The sequence below is a fragment of the Oncorhynchus keta genome, unplaced genomic scaffold (genome assembly GCF_023373465.1).
Source record: "Oncorhynchus keta strain PuntledgeMale-10-30-2019 unplaced genomic scaffold, Oket_V2 Un_scaffold_14384_pilon_pilon, whole genome shotgun sequence".
NCBI lineage: Eukaryota > Metazoa > Chordata > Actinopteri > Salmoniformes > Salmonidae > Oncorhynchus > Oncorhynchus keta.
Genome location: NW_026290787.1, coordinates 833,685 through 857,873, shown reverse-complemented (window position 1 = coordinate 857,873; position 24,189 = coordinate 833,685). Strand labels below are relative to the sequence as shown.

Here is a 24,189-nt window from a genome sequence, read left to right as displayed (position 1 = left end):
TTCAGAGTAGTTCTAGCTCCACCTCCTGATAAAGTCAGAGTAGTTCTAGCTCCACCTCCTGATAAAGTCAGAGTAGTTCTAGCTGTACCTCCTGATAAAGTCAGAGTAGTTCTAGCTGTACCTCCTGATAAAGTCAGAGTAGTTCTAGATACACCACCTGATAAAGTCAGAGTAGTTCTAGCTGTACCTCCTGATAAAGTCAGAGTAGTTCTAGCTACACCTCCTGATAAAGTCAGAGTAGTTCTAGCTGTACCTCCTGATAAAGTCAGAGTAGTTCTAGATACACCACTTGATAAAGTCAGAGTAGTTCTAGCTGTACCTCCTGATAAAGTCAGAGTAGTTCTAGCTGTACCTCCTGATAAAGTCAGAGTAGTTCTAGATACACCACCTGATAAAGTCAGAGTAGTTCTAGCTGTACCTCCTGATAAAGTCAGAGTAGTTCTAGCTACACCTCCTGATAAAGTCAGAGTAGTTCTAGCTGTACCTCCTGGTGAAGTCAGAGTAGTTCTAGATACACCACCTGATAAAGTCAGAGTAGTTCTAGCTGTACCTCCTGATAAAGTCAGAGTAGTTCTAGCTACACCTCCTGATAAAGTCAGAGTAGTTCTAGCTGTACCTCCTGATAAAGTCAGAGTAGTTCTAGATACACCACCTGATAAAGTCAGAGTAGTTCTAGCTCCACCTCCTGATAAAGTCAGAGTAGTTCTAGCTGTACCTCCTGATAAACTCAGAGTACTTCTAGCTGTACCTCCTGATAAAGTCAGAGTAGTTCTTGATACACCACCTGATAAAGTCAGAGTAGTTCTAGCTCCACCACCCGATAAAGTCAGAGTAGTTCTAGCTGTACCTCTTGATAAAGTCAGAGTAGTTCTAGATACACCTGATAAAGTCAGAGTAGTTCTAGATACACCACCTGATAAAGTCAGAGTAGTTCTAGCTGTACCTCCTGATAAAGTCAGAGTAGTTCTAGATACACCACCTGATAAAGTCAGAGTAGTTCTAGCTGTACCTCCTGATAAAGTCAGAGTAGTTCTAGCTCCACCTCCTGATAAAGTCAGAGTAGTTCTAGCTCCACCTCCTGATAAAGTCAGAGTAGTTCTAGCTGTACCTCCTGATAAAGTCAGAGTAGTTCTAGCTGTACCTCCTGATAAAGTCAGAGTAGTTCTAGATACACCACCTGATAAAGTCAGAGTAGTTCTAGCTGTACCTCCTGATAAAGTCAGAGTAGTTCTAGCTGTACCTCCTGATAAAGTCAGAGTAGTTCTAGCTGTACCTCCTGATAAAGTCAGAGTAGTTCTAGATACACCACCTGATAAAGTCAGAGTAGTTCTAGCTGTACCTCCTGATAAAGTCAGAGTAGTTCTAGCTCCACCTCCTGATAAAGTCAGAGTAGTTCTAGCTGTACCTCCTGATAAAGTCAGAGTAGTTCTAGCTCCACCTCCTGATAAAGTCAGAGTAGTTCTAGCTCCACCTCCTGATAAAGTCAGAGTAGTTCTAGATACACCTCCTGATAAAGTCAGAGTAGTTCTAGCTCCACCTCCTGATAAAGTCAGAGTAGTTCTAGATACACCTCCTGATAAAGTCAGAGTAGTTCTAGCTCCACCTCCTGATAAAGTCAGAGTAGTTCTAGCTCCACCTCCTGATAAATTCAGAGTAGTTCTAGCTCCACCTCCTGATAAAGTCAGAGTAGTTCTAGCTCCACCTCCTGATAAAGTCAGAGTAGTTCTAGCTGTACCTCCTGATAAAGTCAGAGTAGTTCTAGCTGTACCTCCTGATAAAGTCAGAGTAGTTCTAGATACACCACCTGATAAAGTCAGAGTAGTTCTAGCTGTACCTCCTGATAAAGTCAGAGTAGTTCTAGCTACACCTCCTGATAAAGTCAGAGTAGTTCTAGCTGTACCTCCTGATAAAGTCAGAGTAGTTCTAGATACACCACTTGATAAAGTCAGAGTAGTTCTAGCTGTACCTCCTGATAAAGTCAGAGTAGTTCTAGCTCCACCTCCTGATAAAGTCAGAGTAGTTCTAGCTCCACCTCCTGATAAAGTCAGAGTAGTTCTAGCTGTACCTCCTGATAAAGTCAGAGTAGTTCTAGCTGTACCTCCTGATAAAGTCAGAGTAGTTCTAGATACACCACCTGATAAAGTCAGAGTAGTTCTAGCTGTACCTCCTGATAAAGTCAGAGTAGTTCTTGCTGTACCTCCTGATAAAGTCAGAGTAGTTCTAGCTGTACCTCCTGATAAAGTCAGAGTAGTTCTAGATACACCACCTGATAAAGTCAGAGTAGTTCTAGCTGTACCTCCTGATAAAGTCAGAGTAGTTCTAGCTACACCTCCTGATAAAGTCAGAGTAGTTCTAGCTGTACCTCCTGATAAAGTCAGAGTAGTTCTAGATACACCACCTGATAAAGTCAGAGTAGTTCTAGCTCCACCTCCTGATAAAGTCAGAGTAGTTCTAGCTGTACCTCCTGATAAACTCAGAGTAGTTCTAGCTGTAGATCCTGATAAAGTCAGAGTAGTTCTAGATACACCACCTGATAAAGTCAGAGTAGTTCTAGCTCCACCACCCGATAAAGTCAGAGTAGTTCTAGCTGTACCTCTTGATAAAGTCAGAGTAGTTCTAGATACACCTGATAAAGTCAGAGTAGTTCTAGATACACCACCTGATAAAGTCAGAGTAGTTCTAGCTGTACCTCCTGATAAAGTCAGAGTAGTTCTAGATACACCACCTGATAAAGTCAGAGTAGTTCTAGCTGTACCTCCTGATAAAGTCAGAGTAGTTCTAGCTCCACCTCCTGATAAAGTCAGAGCAGTTCTAGCTCCACCTCCTGATAAAGTCAGAGTAGTTCTAGCTGTACCTCCTGATAAAGTCAGAGTAGTTCTAGCTGTACCTCCTGATGAAGTCAGAGTAGTTCTAGATACACCACCTGATAAAGTCAGAGTAGTTCTAGCTGTACCTCCTGATAAAGTCAGAGTAGTTCTAGCTGTACCTCCTGATAAAGTCAGAGTAGTTCTAGCTGTACCTCCTGATAAAGTCAGAGTAGTTCTAGATACACCACCTGATAAAGTCAGAGTAGTTCTAGCTGTACCTCCTGATAAAGTCAGAGTAGTTCTAGCTACACCTCCTGATAAAGTCAGAGTAGTTCTAGCTGTACCTCCTGATGAAGTCAGAGTAGTTCTAGATACACCACCTGATAAAGTCAGAGTAGTTCTTGCTGTACCTCCTGATAAAGTCAGAGTAGTTCTAGCTACACCTCCTGATAAAGTCAGAGTAGTTCTAGCTGTACCTCCTGATAAAGTCAGAGTAGTTCTAGATACACCACCTGATGAAGTCAGAGTAGTTCTAGCTCCACCTCCTGATAAAGTCAGAGTAGTTCTAGCTGTACCTCCTGATAAAGTCAGAGTAGTTCTAGCTGTACCTCCTGATAAAGTCAGAGTAGTTCTAGATACACCACCTGATAAAGTCAGAGTAGTTCTAGCTCCACCACCCGATAAAGTCAGAGTAGTTCTAGCTGTACCTCTTGATAAAGTCAGAGTAGTTCTAGATACACCACCTGATAAAGTCAGAGTAGTTCTAGCTGTACCTCCTGATAAAGTCAGAGTAGTTCTAGCTACACCACCTGATAAAGTCAGAGTAGTTCTAGATACACCTCCTGATAAAGTCAGAGTAGTTCGAGATACACCACCTGATAAAGTCAGAGTAGTTCTAGATACACCACCTGATAAAGTCAGAGTAGTTCTAGCTCCACCTCCTGATAAAGTCAGAGTAGTTCTAGCTCCACCTCCTGATAAATTCAGAGTAGTTCTAGCTCCACCTCCTGATAAGTTCAGAGTAGTTCTAGCTCCACCTCCTGATAAAGTCAGAGTAGTTCTAGATACACCACCTGATAAAGTCAGAGTAGTTCTAGATACACCTCCTGATAAAGTCAGAGTAGTTCTAGATACACCACCTGATAAAGTCAGAGTAGTTCTAGATACACCACCTGATAAAGTCAGAGTAGTTCTAGCTCCACCTCCTGATAAAGTCAGAGTAGTTCTAGCTCCACCTCCTGATAAATTCAGAGTAGTTCTAGCTCCACCTCCTGATAAGTTCAGAGTAGTTCTAGCTCCACCTCCTGATAAATTCAGAGTAGTTCTAGCTCCACCTCCTGATAAAGTCAGAGTAGTTCTAGCTGTACCTCCTGATAAAGTCAGAGTAGTTCTAGCTCCACCTCCTGATAAAATCAGAGTAGTTCTAGCTGTACCTCCTGATAAAGTCAGAGTAGTTCTAGCTCCACCTCCTGATAAATTTAGAGTAGTTCTAGCTCCACCTCCTGATAAATTCAGAGTAGTTCTAGCTCCACCTCCTGATAAAATCAGAGTAGTTCTAGCTGTACCTCCTGATAAATTCAGAGTAGTTCTAGCTCCACCTCCTGATAAAATCAGAGTAGTTCTAGCTGTACCTCCTGATAAAGTCAGAGTAGTTCTAGCTGTACCTCCTGATGAAGTCAGAGTAGTTCTAGATACACCACCTGATAAAGTCAGAGTAGTTCTAGCAGTACCTCCTGATAAAGTCAGAGTAGTTCTAGATACACCACCTGATAAAGTCAGAGTAGTTCTAGCTGTACCTCCTGATAAAGTCAGAGTAGTTCTAGCTCCACCTCCTGATAAAGTCAGAGTAGTTCTAGATACACCTCCTGATAAAGTCAGAGTAGTTCTAGCTCCACCTCCTGATAAAGTCAGAGTAGTTCTAGCTCCACCTCCTGATAAATTCAGAGTAGTTCTAGCTCCACCTCCTGATAAAGTCAGAGTAGTTCTAGCTCCACCTCCTGATAAAGTCAGAGTAGTTCTAGCTCCACCTCCTGATAAAGTCAGAGTAGTTCTAGCTCCACCTCCTGATAAAGTCAGAGTAGTTCTAGCTGTACCTCCTGATAAAGTCAGAGTAGTTCTAGCTGTACCTCCTGATAAAGTCAGAGTAGTTCTAGCTGTACCTCCTGATAAAGTCAGAGTAGTTCTAGCTGTACCTCCTGATAAAGTCAGAGTAGTTCTAGATACACCACCTGATAAAGTCAGAGTAGTTCTAGCTGTACCTCCTGATAAAGTCAGAGTAGTTCTAGCTACACCTCCTGATAAAGTCAGAGTAGTTCTAGCTGTACCTCCTGATGAAGTCAGAGTAGTTCTAGATACACCACCTGATAAAGTCAGAGTAGTTCTTGCTGTACCTCCTGATAAAGTCAGAGTAGTTCTAGCTACACCTCCTGATAAAGTCAGAGTAGTTCTAGCTGTACCTCCTGATAAAGTCAGAGTAGTTCTAGATACACCAGCTGATAAAGTCAGAGTAGTTCTAGCTCCACCTCCTGATAAAGTCAGAGTAGTTCTAGCTGTACCTCCTGATAAAGTCAGAGTAGTTCTAGCTGTACCTCCTGATAAAGTCAGAGTAGTTCTAGATACACCACCTGATAAAGTCAGAGTAGTTCTAGCTCCACCACCCGATAAAGTCAGAGTAGTTCTAGCTGTACCTCTTGATAAAGTCAGAGTAGTTCTAGATACACCACCTGATAAAGTCAGAGTAGTTCTAGCTGTACCTCCTGATAAAGTCAGAGTAGTTCTAGCTACACCACCTGATAAAGTCAGAGTAGTTCTAGATACACCTCCTGATAAAGTCAGAGTAGTTCTAGATACACCACCTGATAAAGTCAGAGTAGTTCTAGATACACCACCTGATAAAGTCAGAGTAGTTCTAGCTCCACCTCCTGATAAAGTCAGAGTAGTTCTAGCTCCACCTCCTGATAAATTCAGAGTAGTTCTAGCTCCACCTCCTGATAAGTTCAGAGTAGTTCTAGCTCCACCTCCTGATAAATTCAGAGTAGTTCTAGCTACACCTCCTGATAAAGTCAGAGTAGTTCTAGCTGTACCTCCTGATAAAGTCAGAGTAGTTCTAGCTCCACCTCCTGATAAAATCAGAGTAGTTCTAGCTGTACCTCCTGATAAAGTCAGAGTAGTTCTAGCTCCACCTCCTGATAAATTTAGAGTAGTTCTAGCTCCACCTCCTGATAAATTCAGAGTAGTTCTAGCTCCACCTCCTGATAAAATCAGAGTAGTTCTAGCTGTACCTCCTGATAAATTCAGAGTAGTTCTAGCTCCACCTCCTGATAAAATCAGAGTAGTTCTAGCTGTACCTCCTGATAAAGTCAGAGTAGTTCTAGCTGTACCTCCTGATAAAGTCAGAGTAGTTCTAGATACACCACCTGATAAAGTCAGAGTAGTTCTAGCAGTACCTCCTGATAAAGTCAGAGTAGTTCTAGATACACCACCTGATAAAGTCAGAGTAGTTCTAGCTGTACCTCCTGATAAAGTCAGAGTAGTTCTAGCTCCACCTCCTGATAAAGTCAGAGTAGTTCTAGCTGTACCTCCTGATAAAGTCAGAGTAGTTCTAGCTCCACCTCCTGATAAAGTCAGAGTAGTTCTAGCTCCACCTCCTGATAAAGTCAGAGTAGTTCTAGATACACCTCCTGATAAAGTCAGAGTAGTTCTAGCTCCACCTCCTGATAAAGTCAGAGTAGTTCTAGATACACCTCCTGATAAAGTCAGAGTAGTTCTAGATACACCTCCTGATAAAGTCAGAGTAGTTCTAGCTGTACCTCCTGATAAAGTCAGAGTAGTTCTAGCTGTACCTCCTGATAAAGTCAGAGTAGTTCTAGATACACCACCTGATAAAGTCAGAGTAGTTCTAGCTGTACCTCCTGATAAAGTCAGAGTAGTTCTTGCTACACCCAATGGCAGAACATTCTCAGAACACAAGGAACCATTTTGAACAGGTAATTCACAGTATCACATATATCTTAGACAGTTCTATGATGGGAGTTCAATGCAATTATTCTCATTTAGTTTGCTGGAGATGAGATGGGTTCCAGTATGGCCAGGATCTATCAACCTAATTAAGATCCTTCTGTAATTCCCGAGTAGGAGGTAACATTCACCCTCTAATTAGAATACCCCCCTAGAATACTTTCCCCCACTACTATAAAATGACAGACAGGATTAATGTTGGTAGTCCTGCAGGGCATAATATTAACCATTTGGGACAGTGTTCCTTCTCTTACATCCCACTTTCATCTGTAATAACCCAAGGTAAGACACCATCATATTTCACCCACAGTCTGAATCTTAAATGGTTTCTTTCTCCCCCTCCATCTCCCCTAGCGACTGTGGCTGTTGTTGGATCTCTCTGGAGACGTGTCCGGAATGCAGATGGAATCCACTCAGACATACAATAACTTGAGGGGAATAAATATGTCCTAATTGAGAGAAATGATGTAATATTGATCTGGGAGCTCTGAACTCTTGGCATTGCGTGGAGCTCGGCTGCCACTGTGACATTTAGAAAGAAGGAGAGAGGAAGAAAGAGGGAAAGAGAGAGAGATGAAGAGAGAGGGAGAGGCAGTCAGCTGCAGTGCAGTGCGCTGCCTGGCAGAGATGAGGAAGAGACGGGCATTCGACTGTGAAAATGGCAGAGTTCCTTACCGCCACTGCCACAGTTTCACAGGAGCTTCCCAGCCTCCCTGTCCTTCCTCAGTACTGCTGTTCTAAGACAGGCTTTCATTCAAAGTACTGTCTTCATCACAGTAATAGAACTATCTAGGACTGAGCTAAAGGAGTGGGGATGGGAAATATTACAAACCCTAGCTGGTGGTATTTATATAGTATGATATGGACAGGAAAGGCTTTTCATAGGTAACTCACTGGAGTCAATGCCTTTGAAAAGGACACTGAACAGTACAGGTGTTAAAAAAGTCGAAAGGACAGTAGAGGTCCTTTTTATTCCCTGAAGTTCACCGGATGTACTCTTGATGGAGTGGTCACATAATGTACTGCTTCTGCTTAAGGTTAGACAAAACATGTCGGACAAAGCTAAATGAATTCCATCCTGGGCCTTGCTTACTCTGACTATAGTGTTTCCATGTATGGCATGACATGCCAAAGAAAGAGCGTGGAATAAGACAAAAAATCCCTATTACTAGGCTATTCAAAATCAAATACAAATTCACTATAATTGTAGGTTAACTCGCCCTGCACAATCAATGAGCCAATAGCATTTCCTTGGCCTATATATTCTCTCCCAGACTCATGGATAGAACGTTTGGAGTGTAGCATAACCTAACCAGTCCATCCAGTATGATTAATAATACTCCACACTCAAAGCGCTGTCCATTTCGTTGTTAGGCTTTGAAACAACATCTACAACAACCATGTTTTCCAACTTCTTTCTTCAAATTGATCAATCACAGTGAGGTGAGTTGTGAAAGCACAATACTGTTTTGGTGACAAGTGTTTGATGTGTTTTTTTATGGCATTTTGCATGATGACTGCCGGCGTGGAGGTAATAAGATCACAGCAACAGCCCTTACTGCACCGTTTGTATTATCTTGTCAATCTGTAGAATCAGCCTCCCAAATTTAGTTGAAACCTTCACCCTCCTCTCTGCCCCTACTGCTTTTGCTTCTCCCTGGCTCTCTTGTGTGTGTGTGTGTGTGTGTGTGTGTGTGTGTGTGTGTGTGTGTGTGTGTGTGTGTGTGTGTGTGTGTGTGTGTGTGTGTGTGTGTGTGTGTGTGTGTGTGTGTGTGTGTGTGTGTGTGTGTGTGTGTGTGTGTGTGTGTGGTGTGTGTGTGTGGTGTGTGTGTGTCTGGCAAATGCTGTTCAAAGATGAGGGAGTTGTGCATTCTCCTTAAACAGACTTTCCTTAATTGATGAGTGACAACTGTAATAGTTAGCTAAGGATATTATTGTCAAGGCAGTGGTATAACTGGTAGCCTTTTCCTGCAGTCAAATGACCTAGTGGCCTCATGGGTGGAATGTTATAAAATCATTTTCATAATTTCATAACTAATAAACATTATTTCAAAACCCGCTGAAAATCTGGTGTTTCTATGTCAAACAGTTTTGTTATATTTCAGTCTTCTGTGAAGTATATAAAGTGTAATAATGGGATGCAAACTCAAAATGTAATACATTTCATCTCTATATCTGACATGGTACAGGTGTCTTCTTTTTACACCCATAACCATGTTGTAACAGTTGGGTTTTTTGCATAGTTGTTGAAACAAAAAATGAAACATTTGAAGGGTTTTCATTCCAAAGCGCTATACATCCCCTAGGGGTATATCGTTCCCTTTCAGCACAATCTGATACGTATCTAGATACATGGGTTACGATACGATACCAGAACCAAACATGTTCATAAGGAGGAAAAACTCTTCCATTCGGTTATATATCACTGACAAGCTCTTAGCTTTGCCATTATACTTGTTTGATTATGGGGGGGACTAAGCTTTTAATTGGCTTTTATAAACACCCTTAGACTGTGCTGGAGAGAATCTGTCAGGCTCTGAGAGGTTTGTATCTCCATCCATCTGCTTGTATGTCAAATTGATATAATGCAGACGATAGTAATTATTTAATGCAGTAGAGTACATTCTGATTAAGGGCCTGTTTATGTCTGTTTTAACTTCAACTGGCTACCTCGAACATGTATGTTACTATGTGCGTCACTCACTGTCAATACACTGTGTTGTTACCAGAGGGAATAGACCACGTCACTCACTGTCAATACACTGTGTTGTTACCAGAGGGAATAGACCGCGTCACTCACTGTCAATACACTGTGTTGTTACCAGAGGGAATAGACCACGTCACTCACTGTCAATACACTGTGTTGTTACCAGAGGGAATAGACCTCGTCACTCACTGTCAATACACTGTGTTGTTACCAGAGGGAATAGACCACGTCACTCACTGTCAATACACTGTGTTGTTACCAGAGGGAATAGACCGCGTCACTCACTGTCAATACACTGTGTTGTTACCAGAGGGAATAGACCGCGTCACTCACTGTCAATACACTGTGTTGTTACCAGAGGGAATAGACCGCGTCACTCACTGTCAATACACTGTGTTGTTACCAGAGGGAATAGACCGCGTCACTCACTGTCAATACACTGTGTTGTTACCAGAGGGAATAGACCACGTCACTCACTGTCAATACACTGTGTTGTTACCAGAGGGAATAGACCACGTCACTCACTGTCAATACACTGTGTTGTTACCAGAGGGAATAGACCACGTCACTCACTGTCAATACACTGTGTTGTTACCAGAGGGAATAGACCACATCACTCACTGTCAATACACTGTGTTGTTACCAGAGGGAATAGACCACGTCACTCACTGTCAATACACTGTGTTGTTACCAGAGGGAATAGACCACGTCACTCACTGTCAATACACTGTGTTGTTACCAGAGGGAATAGACTGCTCACTGACTGTCAATACACTGTGTTGTTACCAGAGGGAATAGACCGCGTCACTCACTGTCAATACACTGTGTTGTTACCAGAGGGAATAGACCGCATCACTCACTGTCAATACACTGTGTTGTTACCAGAGGGAATAGACCACGTCACTCACTGTCAATACACTGTGTTGTTACCAGAGGGAATAGACTGCTCACTGACTTTTGTGGCCCATGCACTGAGGAAGGCCTGTGTTCAGGGTCACAGTGGTTAGCAAGCCAGTATTCAACATGGTGTTCCTCCTGCACTTTTCCATTCATCAGGAGAGTTACATAATTATGTGTCTCTTTCTGCAGGGTTAGTGTTTGAGGGGCTGGCCCCTCGCTTCTCCTCCTGCACGTCCTCAGACATGGTGTGGCATAGGGTGTGTTCTCCACTACCTGCACGTGCTCAGGCATGGTGTGGCAGAGGTTGTATTCTTCACCTGCACGCCTTTAGACACGGTGTGGCATAGGGTGTGTTCTCCACTACCTGCACGTGCTCAGGCATGGTGTGGCAGAGGTTGTATTCTTCACCTGCACGCCTTTAGACACGGTGTGGCATAGGGTGTGTTCTCCACCTGCACGCCCTCAGACATGGTGTGGCAGAGGGTGTGTTCTCCACTACCTGCACGTGCTCAGGCATGGTGTGGCAGAGGTTGTATTCTTCACCTGCACGCCCTCAGACATGGTGTGGCATAGGGTGTGTTCTCCACCTGCACGCCCTCAGACATGGTGTGGCATAGGGTGTGTTCTCCACTACCTGCACGTGCTCAGACATGGTGTGGCAGAGGTTGTATTCTTCACCTGCACGCCTTTAGACACGGTGTGGCATAGGGTGTGTTCTCCTCCTGCACGCCCTTAGACACAGTGTGGCAGAGGGTGTGTTCTCCACCTGCACGCCCTCAGACATGGTGTGGCAGAGGGTGTGTTCTCCTCCTGCACGTGCTTAGACAGGGTGTAGCAGAGGGTGTGTTCTCCTCCTGCACGTGCTTAGACAGGGTGTAGCAGAGGGTGTGTTCTCCACTACCTGCACGTGCTCAGGCATGGTGTTGCAGAGGTTGTATTCTTCACCTGCACGCCTTTAGACACGGTGTGGCATAGGGTGTGTTCTCCTCCTGCACGCCCTTAGACACAGTGTGGCAGAGGGTGTGTTCTCCACCTGCACGCCCTCAGACATGGTGTGGCAGAGGTTGTATTCTTTACCTGCACGCCTTTAGACACGGTGTGGCATAGGGTGTGTTCTCCTCCTGCACGTGCTTAGACAGGGTGTGGCAGAGGGTGTGTTCTCCACCTGCACGCACTCAGACATGGTGTGGCAGAGGGTGTGTTCTCCACTACCTGCACGTGCTCAGGCATGGTGTGGCAGAGGTTGTATTCTTCACCTGCACGCCTTTAGACACGGTGTGGCATAGGGTGTGTTCTCCTCCTGCACGTGCTTAGACAGGGTGTGGCAGAGGGTGTGTTCTCCACCTGCACGCCCTCATACATGGTGTGGCAGAGGGTATGTTCTCCTCCTGCACGTGCTCAGACATGGTGTGGCAGAGGGTATGTTCTCCTCCTGCACGTGCTCAGACATGGTGTGGCAGAGGGTGTGTTCTTCACCTGCACGCCCTTATTAAACACGGTGTGGCAGAGGGTGTGTTTTCCACCTGCACGTCCTCAGACATGGTGTGGCAGAGGGTGTGTTCTCCTCCTGCACGTGAGGATTATTCTACTTATACAGGTGAGGATTATTCTGGGCTACCTGGCTCCAGACAGGGAGAGACCACTACTTATACAGGTGAGTGTACAACGAAGTCTTTAGTGTTGTGATGATATGTGTATTTATGACAATGTTGTGAGTGTGTGTGTGTCCAGGTGCCAACCCCCTCTGGAGCAGCAGCTCTGTGTGATCCGGGACTACTGTTGGACTACTGAGTGATGCTACGCTCAGCTAACACCCCCAATACTACGGCACAGTATCACTTCACATCATCACAGCTGTTCACATTACTTTCTGACCTCTCAGCCTCTGGGTTGTGTTCATTTGAGAAATGGAAAACATTTTTCTACCGAAAACGACGATGTGCGTTTTGTACCCAAGGACGTCAGAAGGCAACAATCGGTTAACCACCTAACTGAGGAGCTTCATTTAACCTTGCGTAATACCCTAGGTGCAGTCACACCCCTAAAAAAAACTGTCATAAGAAACTAGCTCCTTGGTAAACAGAAAATACACGAGCCCTGAAGCAAGCTTCCAGAAAATTGGAACGGAAATGGCGCTACACCAAACTGGAAGTCTTCTGATTAGCTTGGAATGACAGTATCGTGAGGTATCGAAGAGCCCTCACTGCTGCTCGATCATCCTATTTTTCCAATTAAATGAGGAGAATAAGAATAATCCAAAATGTAACTAAAAAGCAGCATTCATCAAGAGAGGATGGCTTTCACTTCAGCAGTGAAAAATGCATGAACTTCTTTGACGGAAAGATCATGATCATTAGATCATTTCTCCAAAGCTCAGTTGTCCTGAGTCTGCACAACACTGCCAGAAACTAGGATCAAGGGAGACATTCAAGTTTTTTAATACTATATCTCTTGACACATTGATGAAAATAGTAATGGCCTCTAAACCTTCAAGCTGCATACTGGACCCTATTCCAACTAAACTACTGAAAGACTTATTTCCTGTGCATCGCCCTCCTATGTTGAACATGATAAACAGCTCCCTATCCACTGGATGTGTACCAAACTCACTAAAAGTGTCAGTGCAATTTAATTTAAGTCTTTCTCTCTTTCTTTCTCTTTCTCCTCTTCTCTCGGAGGACCAGAGCCCTAGGACCATGTCTCAGGACTACCTGGCCTGATGACTCCTTGCTGTCCCCAGTCCACCTGGTCATGCTGCTGCTCCAGTTTCAACTGTTCTGCCTGCGGCTATGGAACACTGACCTGCTTCTTCAGTAGTGGAATAAAGACAATTAGTCAGTGAATGTTGTAAATAAATACTGTGAGTACGATTGTTAATAAAATTGTTCATATACCAATTTTCTATACTGCTTCTATATGTATAGCCTGCAAGTACATTGAAAAAATAAATAATTGAAGTACTATCCAAACCTATATGACATGAAAAATATGTCTTTTCAACTTTCAAAACTGAACGTAGACTGTCGGGCATAGCCGTCTTTTCAATGACATTTTGCTAGGCCAAATGACACCCCATCTCCTCCCCTTCCTCTCCTCCTTTTTCTAATTTTTGATGGAAGTGAGGCCTGTGTCAGTCAGACCAGAATACACAGCGACCACTCAACCAGGCCAGCTGTGTTGCCTGTGTGTTGGTCTCCCAAATGACACCCTAGTCCTTCTACGTTGGACTCCTTTTGACCATTGCTTAGAGAGAGCGGAGGGGCTCTGGTCTAAAGTAGTGCACTACAATGGGAATAGGATGCCATTTGGGAGACCAACACACAGACAACACAGCTGGCCTGGTTGAGTGGTCGCTGTTTGTTCTGGTCTGACAGACACAGGCCTCAATTCCATCAGACACAGATGAAATGTCAGCCTGGTGGAGGACAATGAGACCAGAGGATGTCACCCACTCAGTCAGCTCCACAAAGGACCAACATCATTTAGAAATGACCAGCTGTGTGTGTGTGTGTGTGTGTGTGTGTGTGTGTGTGTGTGTGTGTGTGTGTGTGTGTGTGTGTGTGTGTGTGTGTGTGCGTGCGTGCGTGCGTGCGTGCGTGCGTGCGTGCGTGCGTGTGTGTGTGTGAGGCAAGCTAGCTCCTCTCCCTGTCACTGACCCAGCAGAGGCTGCATTGTTATTTCTGGGAGTGTGCTCCTCTCTATGAAGGGGTGGGGGAGTGGGGGGGTGCTCCTCTTTATGAAGGGGTGGGGGTGGGAGGGTGCTCCTCTTTTTGAAGGGGTGGGGGAGTGGGAGGGTGCCCCTCTTTATGAAGGGGTGGGGGAGTGGGAGGGTGCCCCTCTTTATGAAGGGGTGGGGGTAGGGAGTGGGAGGACGCTCCTCTTTATGAAGGGGTGGGGCAGTGGGAGGGTGCTCCTTTTTATGAAGTGGTGGGGGTAGGGGAGTGGAGGGTGCTCCTCTTTATGAAGGGGTAGGTTGGGGGAGTTGGAGGGTGCACCTCTTTATGAAGGGATCGGGGTGGGGGAGTGGGAGGGTGCTCCTCTTTATGAAGGGGTGGGGAAGGGTGCCCCTCTTTATGAATGGGGTGGGGGAGGGTGCTCCTCTTTATGAAGGGGTGGGGGTGGGGAAGTTGGAGGTTGCTCCTCTTTATGAAGGGGTGGGGGAGTGGGAGGGTGCTGCTCTTTGTGAAGGGGTGGGGAGTGGGAGGGTGCTCCTCTTTATGAATGGGTGGGGGAGGGTGCTGCTCTTTATGAAGGGGTGGGGGTGGGGGGGTGGGAGGTAGCTCCTCTTTATGAAGGGGTGGGGGAGGGTGACCCTCTTTGTGAAGGGGTGGGGGTGGGAGGGTGCTCCTCTTTATGAAGGGGTGGGGGAGTGGGGGGGTGCTCCTCTTTATAAAGGGGTGGAAGTGGGAGGGTGTGCCTCTTTATGAAGGGGTGGGGGGGTGGTACGGTGCTCCTCTTTATGAAGGGGTGAGGCTGGGGGAGTTGGAGGGTGGTCCTCTTTATGAAGGGGTGGAGGTGGGGGAGTGGGGGGCTGCTCCGCTTTATGAAGGGGTAGGATGAGGGAGTGGGAGGGTGCCCCTCTTTATGAAGGGGTGGGGGGTAGTAGGGTGCTCCTCTTTTTGAAGGGGCGAGGGTGGGAGGGTGGGAGGACGCTCCTCTTTATGAAGGGGTGGGGGAGTGGGAGGGTGCTCCTTTTTATGAAGTGGTGGGGGTAGGGGAGTGGGAGGGCGCTCCTCTTTATGAAGAGGTGGGGGTGGGGGAGTTGGAGGGTGCTCCTCTTTATGAAGGGGTAGGTTGGGGGAGTGGGAGGGTGCTGCTCTTTATGAAGGGGTGGGGGAGTGGGAGGGTGCCCCTCTTTATGAATGGGGTGGGGGAGGGTGCTCCTCTTTATGAAGGGGTGGGGGTGGGGAAGTTGGAGGTTGCTCCTCTTTATGAAGGGGTGGGGGAGTGGGAGGGTGCTGCTCTTTATGAAGGGGTGGGGAGTGGGAGGGTGCTCCTCTTTATGAAGGGGTGTGGGAGGGTGCTGCTCTTTATGAAGGGGTGGGGGTGGGAGGGTGCTCCTTTTTATGAAGGGGTGAGGGTGGGGGAGTTGGAGGGTGCTCCTCTTTATGAGGGGTGGGGGGTGGGAGTAGGGTGCTCCTCTTTTGAAGGGGCGAGGGTGGGAGGGTGGGAGGACGCTCCTCTTTATGAAGGGGTGGGGGAGTGGGAGGGTGCTCCTTTTTATGAAGTTGTGGGGGAGTTGGAGGGTGCTCCTCTTTATGAAGGGGCGAGGGTGGGAGGGTGGGAGGACGCTCCTCTTTATGAAGGGGTGGGGGAGTGGGATGGTGCTCCTTTTTATGAAGTTGTGGGGGAGTTGGAGGGTGCTCCTCTTTATGAAGGGGTGGGGGGGTGGGAGGACGCTCCTCTTTATGAAGGGGTGGGGGAGTGGGAGGGCGCTCCTCTTTTGAAGGGGCGAGGGTGGGAGGGTGGGAGGACGCTCCTCTTTATGAAGGGGTGGGGGAGCGGGGGGGCGCTCCTCTTTATGAAGAGGTGGGGGAGTTGGAGGGTGCTCCTCTTTTTGAAGGGGCGAGGGTGGGAGGGTGGGAGGACGCTCCTCTTTATGAAGGGGTGGGAGGGTGGGAGGACGCTCCTCTTTATGAAGGGGTGGGGGAGTGGGAGGGTGCTCCTCTTTATGAAGGGGTGGGGAAGGGTGCCCCTCTTTATGAATGGGGTGGGGGAGGGTGCTCCTCTTTATGAAGGGGTGGGGGTGGGGAAGTTGGAGGTTGCTCCTCTTTATGAAGGGGTGGGGGAGTGGGAGGGTGCTGCTCTTTGTGAAGGGGTGGGGAGTGGGAGGGTGCTCCTCTTTATGAATGGGTGGGGGAGGGTGCTGCTCTTTATGAAGGGGTGGGGGTGGGGGGTGGGAGGTAGCTCCTCTTTATGAAGGGGTGGGGGAGGGTGACCCTCTTTGTGAAGGGGTGGGGGTGGGAGGGTGCTCCTCTTTATGAAGGGGTGGGGGAGTGGGGGGTGCTCCTCTTTATAAAGGGTGGAAGTGGGAGGGTGTGCCTCTTTTATGAAGGGGTGGGGGTGGTACGGTGCTCCCTCTTTATGAAGGGGTGAGGCTGGGGAGTTGGAGGGTGGTCCTCTTTATGAAGGGGTGGAGGTGGGGGAGTGGGGGGCTGCTCCGCTTTATGAAGGGGTAGGATGAGGGAGTGGGAGGGTGCCCCTCTTTATGAAGGGGTGGGGGGTAGTAGGGTGCTCCTCTTTTGAAGGGGCGGGTGGGAGGGTGGGAGGACGCTCCTCTTTATGAAGGGGTGGGGAGTGGGAGGGTGCTCCTTTTTATGAAGTGGTGGGGGTAGGGGAGTGGGAGGGCGCTCCTCTTTATGAAGAGGTGGGGGTGGGGGAGTTGGAGGGTGCTCCTCTTTATGAAGGGGTAGGTTGGGGGAGTGGGAGGGTGCTGCTCTTTATGAAGGGGTGGGGGTGGGAGGGTGCCCTCTTTATGAATGGGGTGGGGAGGGTGCTCCTCTTTATGAAGGGGTGGGGGTGGGGAAGTTGGAGGTTGCTCCTCTTTATGAAGGGGTGGGGAGTGGGAGGGTGCTGGAAGGGGTGGGGAGTGGGAGGGTGCTCCTCTTTATGAAGGGGTGTGGGAGGGTGCTGCTCTTTATGAAGGGGTGGGGGTGGGAGGGTGCTCCTTTTTATGAAGGGGTGAGGGTGGGGGAGTTGGAGGGTGCTCCTCTTTATGAGGGGGTGGGGGGGTAGTAGGGTGCTCCTCTTTTTGAAGGGGCGAGGGTGGGAGGGTGGGAGGACGCTCCTCTTTATGAAGGGGTGGGGGAGTGGGAGGGTGCTCCTTTTATGAAGTTGTGGGGGAGTTGGAGGGTGCTCCTCTTTATCAAGGGGCGAGGGTGGGAGGGTGGGAGGACGCTCCTCTTTATGAAGGGGTGGGAGGGTGGGAGGACGCTCCTCTTTATGAAGGGGTGGGGGAGTGGGAGGGCGCTCCTCTTTTTGAAGGGGCGAGGGTGGGAGGGTGGGAGGACGCTCCTCTTTATGAAGGGGTGGGGGAGCGGGGGGGCGCTCCTCTTTATGAAGAGGTGGGGGAGTTGGAGGGTGCTCCTCTTTTTGAAGGGGCGAGGGTGGGAGGGTGGGAGGACGCTCCTCTTTATGAAGGGGTGGGAGGGTGGGAGGACGCTCCTCTTTATGAAGGGGTGGGGGAGTGGGAGGGTGCTCCTCTTTATGAAGGGGTGGGGAAGGGTGCCCCTCTTTATGAATGGGGTGGGGGAGGGGGAATGGGAGGGTGCTCCTCTTTATGAAGGGGTAGGTTGTGGGAGTGGGAGGGTGCCCCTCTTTATGAAGGGATAGGGGTGGGGGAGTGGGAGGGTGCCCCTCTTTATGAAGGGGTGGGGGTGGGGGGAGTTGGAGGGTGCTCCTCTTTATGAAGGGGTAGGTTGGGGGAGTGGGAGGGTGCTGCTCTTTATGAAGGGATCGGGGTGGGGGAGTGGGAGGGTGCTCCTCTTTATGAAGGGGTGGGGGTGGGGGAGTTGGAGGGTGCTCCTCTTTATGAAGGGGTAGGTTGGGGGAGTGGGAGGGTGCTGCTCTTTATGAAGGGATCGGGGTGGGGGAGTGGGAGGGTGCTCCTCTTTATGAAGGGGTGGGGAAGGGTGCCCCTCTTTATGAATGGGGTGGGGAAGGGTGCCCCTCTTTATGAAGGGGTGGGGAAGGGTGCCCCTCTTTATGAATGGGGTGGGGGAGGGGGAATGGGAGGGTGCTCCTCTTTATGAAGGGGTAGGTTGGGGGAGTGGGAGGGTGCCCCTCTTTATGAAGGGGTGGGGGTAGGGTGTGGGAGGGTGCTGCTCTTTTTAAGGGGTGGGGGTGGGGGAGTGCTCCTAAATGGGGTCTCTGAGTCACTCTGAGTTCTCTTTGGATAGAAGGTACTGTACAGTGTTGTACTCACTGACTACATTAAGAGCATTATGATAAAAGCATTATGAAACATCCATCCTTGGGAAAATACAGACACCAGATCTGGACCAAGGTGAAACACATGACTTTTTGTTTGGTCTACTTTTAGACAGAGTGGGATGTTATTTACATTAGCAGGCAAACATGTCATCACTTCTTTAGGCTGCCAAAGGTCAATACAGGTTCACCATTTCCTCTGCTAACCAATCTCTCATGAAAACACACCTAGGGTGCGCTAGCAAGGAGGATACAGTCCTACAATGCAACACTGTGAACATAATGCATCTAATGGTGTAACAGACTCACCGACACAATGAGGTATCTGATTTGTTCTGCTGGGTGGGCCTTGAGGAGACACAGTAATGCTGCCCACCCAGGGCCACAGCAAGCATTTATTCAACACGTTTTAATTAAATAACTATTAGGGAATCGATTGTGAAATTGTAAGAGAAAAAATAGGTGTTGATTCATTTGGGCCTGCAGTTTACGGCTCCCTCTCTTTTCATCTCCTGTCCTCCTCCATTCCTTCTCCCCTTTCTCCATCTCTCCTCTCCCTTCCTCCCTGCTGTCTCTTCTGTCATTTCTCCTGTCCCCCAATTACTCTCCTCTCATTTCCTCCATCTCTCATCATCCTTCCTTCCCTCCTTCACTCCTGCTCTCTCCCTCACTCCTCCTCTCTCTATTTTCCCTTTCTCCATCCCTCCTCTCTTCTCTTCCTCCTCTCGTGCTCACCAAATTAACTGTCAACTGTAACCATTTATGTTTAGATATTTTATGAGGGAATGAATATTAAACATTACCCTCTCTCTTCTCTCTCCCCAATCTCCACCCCCTCCATCCCCTCTCTCCACTCCCTTTCCATCCACTCTCTCTCCCCTCTCTCCCCTCTCCACCCCCTCTCTCCACCTCCTATACATCCCCTCTCCCCTCTCCATCCCCTCTCTCCACTCTGCACCCTCTCTATACCCCCTCTACCCCCCTCTCCACCCCCTCCCCTCTACACCCTCTCTACCCCCTCTCTCCCCTCTCTACCCCCTCTCCCCTCTCCAACTCCACTCCCACCCTCCCCTCTATACCCTCTCCACCCCCTCTCCCACCCTCCCCTCTCCACCCCTTCACTCCCCTCTCTCCACTTTCTACCCCTTCACTTCCCTCTCCACCCCCTCTCTCTCCTCTCCACCCCCCCTCTCCCCTCTCCACCCCCTCTCCTTCCCTCTCCAACCCCTCTCTCCACTTTCTACCCCCTCACTTACTACCCTTTCTGAGGTGGTGACATGAACATGTTACCGTGACAATGAGAGTAAGTGACAGGATTTTGTATAGCTGGAACTTCAAACAGGCTCCCCCCCATGTATTATGATGACTGGGAAACCATATTAAAGCACGGGTGAGCATGAAAACAGGACCCCCACCAATCCAGATACACTGTAGTTCCAAACCTGATCTCTTCCATGTTGAAACATGTTTGGATACAGAGATCAACAGTGTCTACAGAATTTACTGTGAATTTTCTCAGTCAGAAAATGCAGAATCTTTCAGGGAAGTAAAAAAAATCAAATCTGTAATTTGACTGCTGCCTTAGTTGCTCAGTATAGCATATACACTTCTGGCCTAAGCACTGTCAGTGAATGGACTGCGTAGAATCACCCTCCATCCCCAAACATTTTATCTGATAAACCACATAATGACTCGCACCTCTTTTCCTGATTGCCACGTTGTACCTCCGCCTCCTGTGTTCATCACCGTGACACATTTACATCAAAGGGAAACCTCCATCATGACCCATTTTCTCTCCCTCCGCAGCTGCTTGTGCTCTGGGCCAATCACAGCGCGGCAGGAAGTATCCCATGTATCCCTGTGATGAGCGGCTGGTTAGGCACACTAAAGAGCCTCATTCATGCTCAGTCACTCCAGTAGCGATCCAGGCCAATCATCAGCAGGAATACTAACATCAACCCATTTTAAATGATAGAAAGGTTCATTCCTCATATTATCCAGGTGATCAAACACAGACAGTGTCCATGTTGTATGTTGAGGTAAACCAGATCAGATGCTTTTCGCCATTCAGAGAACATACAGAATTTAACATGTCGGCTGGCTGCAGAGCTCTCAGGTGCTCCCTGTGTCCAAGTTGATTTCGCCTTCCAAATAAAGCATCGCTGGCAATTTCATCGTTTATTTCCAGTAGTGTGATATATACTGAGTGGACTATACTGACTGGCCCATGTTGACTCAAATCAAATCAAAGTTTATTAGTCACATGCACCGAATACAATACTTCCCACAGTTGTGTCAAGTTGACTGGATGTCCTTTAGGTGCTGGACATTCTTGATACACACGGGAAACTGACACACTCAAACCGGTGCTCCTGGCACCTACTACCATACCCTGTTCAAAGGCACTTCAATCTTTTGTCTAGACCATTCACCTTCTGAATGGCACACAGACACAATCCATGTCTCAATTGTCTCAAGGCTTAAAAATCCTTCTTTAACCTGTCTCCTCCGCTTCATCTACACTGTTTTAAGTGGATATAACAAGTGACATCAATACGGGATCATAGCTTTCATCTGGATTCACCTGGTCAGTCTATGTCATGGAAATAGCAGTTTCTGTTGTCCCAGTAATCTCAGTAACAACCACACTGGATGGTTTTCTATTCACAGCAGGCTAAACTGAGTGTAAAGCCTACCCATCTTGAATCAATGCAAATATCCCCTTGTAAAATGATCTACTAAGGTAAAACATTACTGTGGTACTAATAGTGACCCTATCTTTGGTTAAAGTAGCACACAGAGACAGTGCTTGTCTGGGAACAGAAACCCGCTGGTGTCTTACCTAACTGCAGCTCCAGGATGCTGAGTTTGCTTTCTGAGGGGAACAGGATCTTTGGAGGCTTGTCTGTCAGAGGGGCTGGAAAACAAAAAGAAAACACACATTACAATTCATTTCCACACTTCTGACATTTGTCCATTGAGCCATATACTTATGAAAATGTCTTCGTAAACCCGAGCACAGCGTTGAAGAGTGAGAGGAGAACACAGTGCAGGTACCGTATGGAAGCTGACGCAGTAGACAGAGGGAAACTGTTAAAGGATATCCCCTTCTCCAAAAGCCTCAAACATCCATCTACTTCAAAACTTTACCCTGGCAACTGTTTTTAATCCCAGCTAGCGGCTTCACTACCTTATGGACCAAGCACGTCAGTGACTAGACTGGCTGTGTTACAGTGTGAACACGGATTCAGGTTGGATGGGTATTTACCCCAAACCCCGGTTTATTCCCTGTTATGTAGGGAAGGGCTTCAGTACTGTTCACGGATATCTTAGCAGCTATTTACATATGTCAGATTCATATGTCAGATTCATATGTCATATTGTTGCGACGACTCGTCACAGCAGAACAAAATACCTATAAATAACCCATTGGTGAATTCCCTGCAACCTCGATGTTGAGTGAGATGGATCAAGCCAGCAACAGAGGGAGGACAAGGGGAAATATGTAGTGTGTGACTGGAAGTGCTATCCTGTCATGATGAGCTTAATCGTACCAAGCTGCGTTTGACAGGACGCTCGTTTTTCAGCCGCCCGGATTCCAACTTGCATGCGCTCCGGATGCATTTAAAGTGGCTACGATTGGTTTAGTCTTCGTGTATTCTCAGACTGCACCAAGAGAATACATCTAATATCCATATTCTGTGAAGTGCCCAGCCTATTTACCATAAACTTTAAAAAATGTATCCGCACTGCAATGAAATATTCTTGGGTACAACATATGGTATCGCTGAAATCTGTATTTGTATTTATCTGTCATTGTTGTTCAAAGCCTTTAACTCAGAGGCAAATAACTGGTGGTGGTGGTGGTGGTGGCAATGTATACCGTAAGAAGCAGAGGCAACATAAATCGGCTTTACAAAGGAGGAGGTAGGAACCCAGGTAGTGGGTTGAATGTTGAATCTTAATTTGATCACAGCAGGAAATGAAAAGTTGTAGTGTATTCAAGGTTTAAAAGGGATTCTAAAGTTTGCAATTTCCACTTGTGTCAGACTTGATTTGCCCTAACTAAAAATGTATCACCCTCCAAAAACGTTTTAATTTTTTATAAAAAAAAATATATAATCCACACAATAATTCACATTTCCTGTTGCTGCAGGATTATCTTGCTGCTGTTGGTCAATTTAAGAGCTGTTCTTGTTATCCTTCTTGTCAACTAATGTTCTCTGTCCAATAGAGTGTTCGGCTTTTTATCTGCTTCTATAGCTTCACATGTCATATTTACCAAAAGTAATGACTAATCATGCTCATTATTCACAATGTAACGGTCAGGGTCTTCTGCAGCGAATGCATCAGCTAAAGAGGTCAGCTGTACATTAAACAGCACATGAACATATGCACGGTGCATATAACAGTTATAAGAAGGGACAAAAGCAATCTAGTACAATGACAAAACTAGTTGGTTCTTCCCTTAGACCTGAATTCAAACGGATCATTAATGGAAGGTTTCTTATGTAACATATTTCCTATGAGACAAGTAAAATCTTCTTCTGATCAGCAATTATCCCCCCCCATGTTCTACTGTAGATATGCATATTTAATGAACACTTGTTTGATACTGCAGCGATGATAAAATCATAGCTATGAGAGGTCACAGATGATTCACCATTGTGAAGATACTGGTTTCCAGTCTGTTTCGACCCCCATTGGAATACACCAGCCCCAATTAGGCCTAGCGAGAAGTAACAAAAGATCTGCACTTAGGGCCATCCCATGATCATTAGTGCTTAATTGGGCACCCTCTTCAAAATGGCATTGGAAAGTCCTCATATCTAAGATGCTTTTTTAAGAGTAGTAAGAGTATGAACACTCAGTCTGAGTCTGAAAACGGCCAGGGAGAAACTCTTATAGGGGAATGAATTCTGGCACAAAACAACACGGCAGCTGTAGAGTAGGTAGTAGTCAGAGGTGTAGGTACACTGTGTGGTGTTTCCTGTATGTGTTGCCAGTCTAGTCTGCTTGCTCATTAAAGAACAGCAGTTGAATGTGTTCATTTATCATCAGGTACAAACAGCCTTCACTAAATCTATTTGGGGGGATATCTGTGTCTTTCTACCCAGTGTTGCAACAGTTTGGCATGGTCCATACCGCTTTGCAACTACATCTTGGTGAGACAAAAGCAGGACTGAAAAAGGTCATTGATGTACCATACACAGTCTTAGTGAAAAGTAACATCTTTGGAGCAAAATGGATGACATTTGGGAGTCAATGGTTCTCAATTGACACATTAAAGCCTATTCTCTGGTGACTGTGTGAAATGACTCTCCATCATGCAGTGATAATGTGGTGCCGTCTCAATTCATGACTAATGAGCCAAACCACGACACCGTCCCCATTCGAAGAGAGAGACAGGGCCGAGACCAAATCGTGACACCGTCCCCATTCGAAGAGAGAGAGAGGGCCGAGACCAAATCGTGACACCAAAACTCGTTAGTTACGAACTCAAACTAGAGCCTCGATCCATGAAATGTTTCCCTGGCGGGAGCAAGAGCTGAGCTCCGCTCGTGGAAAATCTCATTATGTTAATTACCTTTTCTTTATGAAATATGCATTGAATATTTTGTTTAATCACGACATGAAAAAGAAAACACAGTCGTTCCCGAAAATGATTAGTCCCAACATGAGGCAGGCATGAAAAGGGTACAAAAAGTCTGTGGACAGCATTTTGGCAGGGGGGTGACCATAGTTTTGATAACCGAAAGAGAGAAACTGAGCAGTACTTTGCTTTGATGAGAACTCATAGTAGTACCACAGTGGACTCAACATTGACCA

The 24,189-nt window shown here is 47.0% G+C and overlaps 1 protein-coding gene across 3 annotated transcripts in view; it reads right to left on the bottom strand.

Moving 5' to 3' along the window:
• The window catches only part of LOC118379148 (interleukin-1 receptor accessory protein-like 1), a 593,985-nt gene that overhangs the window by 233,635 nt on the left and 336,161 nt on the right, over nt 1-24,189 (bottom strand). For all 3 annotated transcript variants that reach the window (XM_052513955.1, XM_052513957.1, XM_052513956.1), the window contains exon 6: nt 21,203-21,277. In XM_052513955.1, coding sequence (XP_052369915.1) covers nt 21,203-21,277 — 75 coding nt within the window. The remainder of the gene's footprint in view (nt 1-21,202; nt 21,278-24,189) is intronic.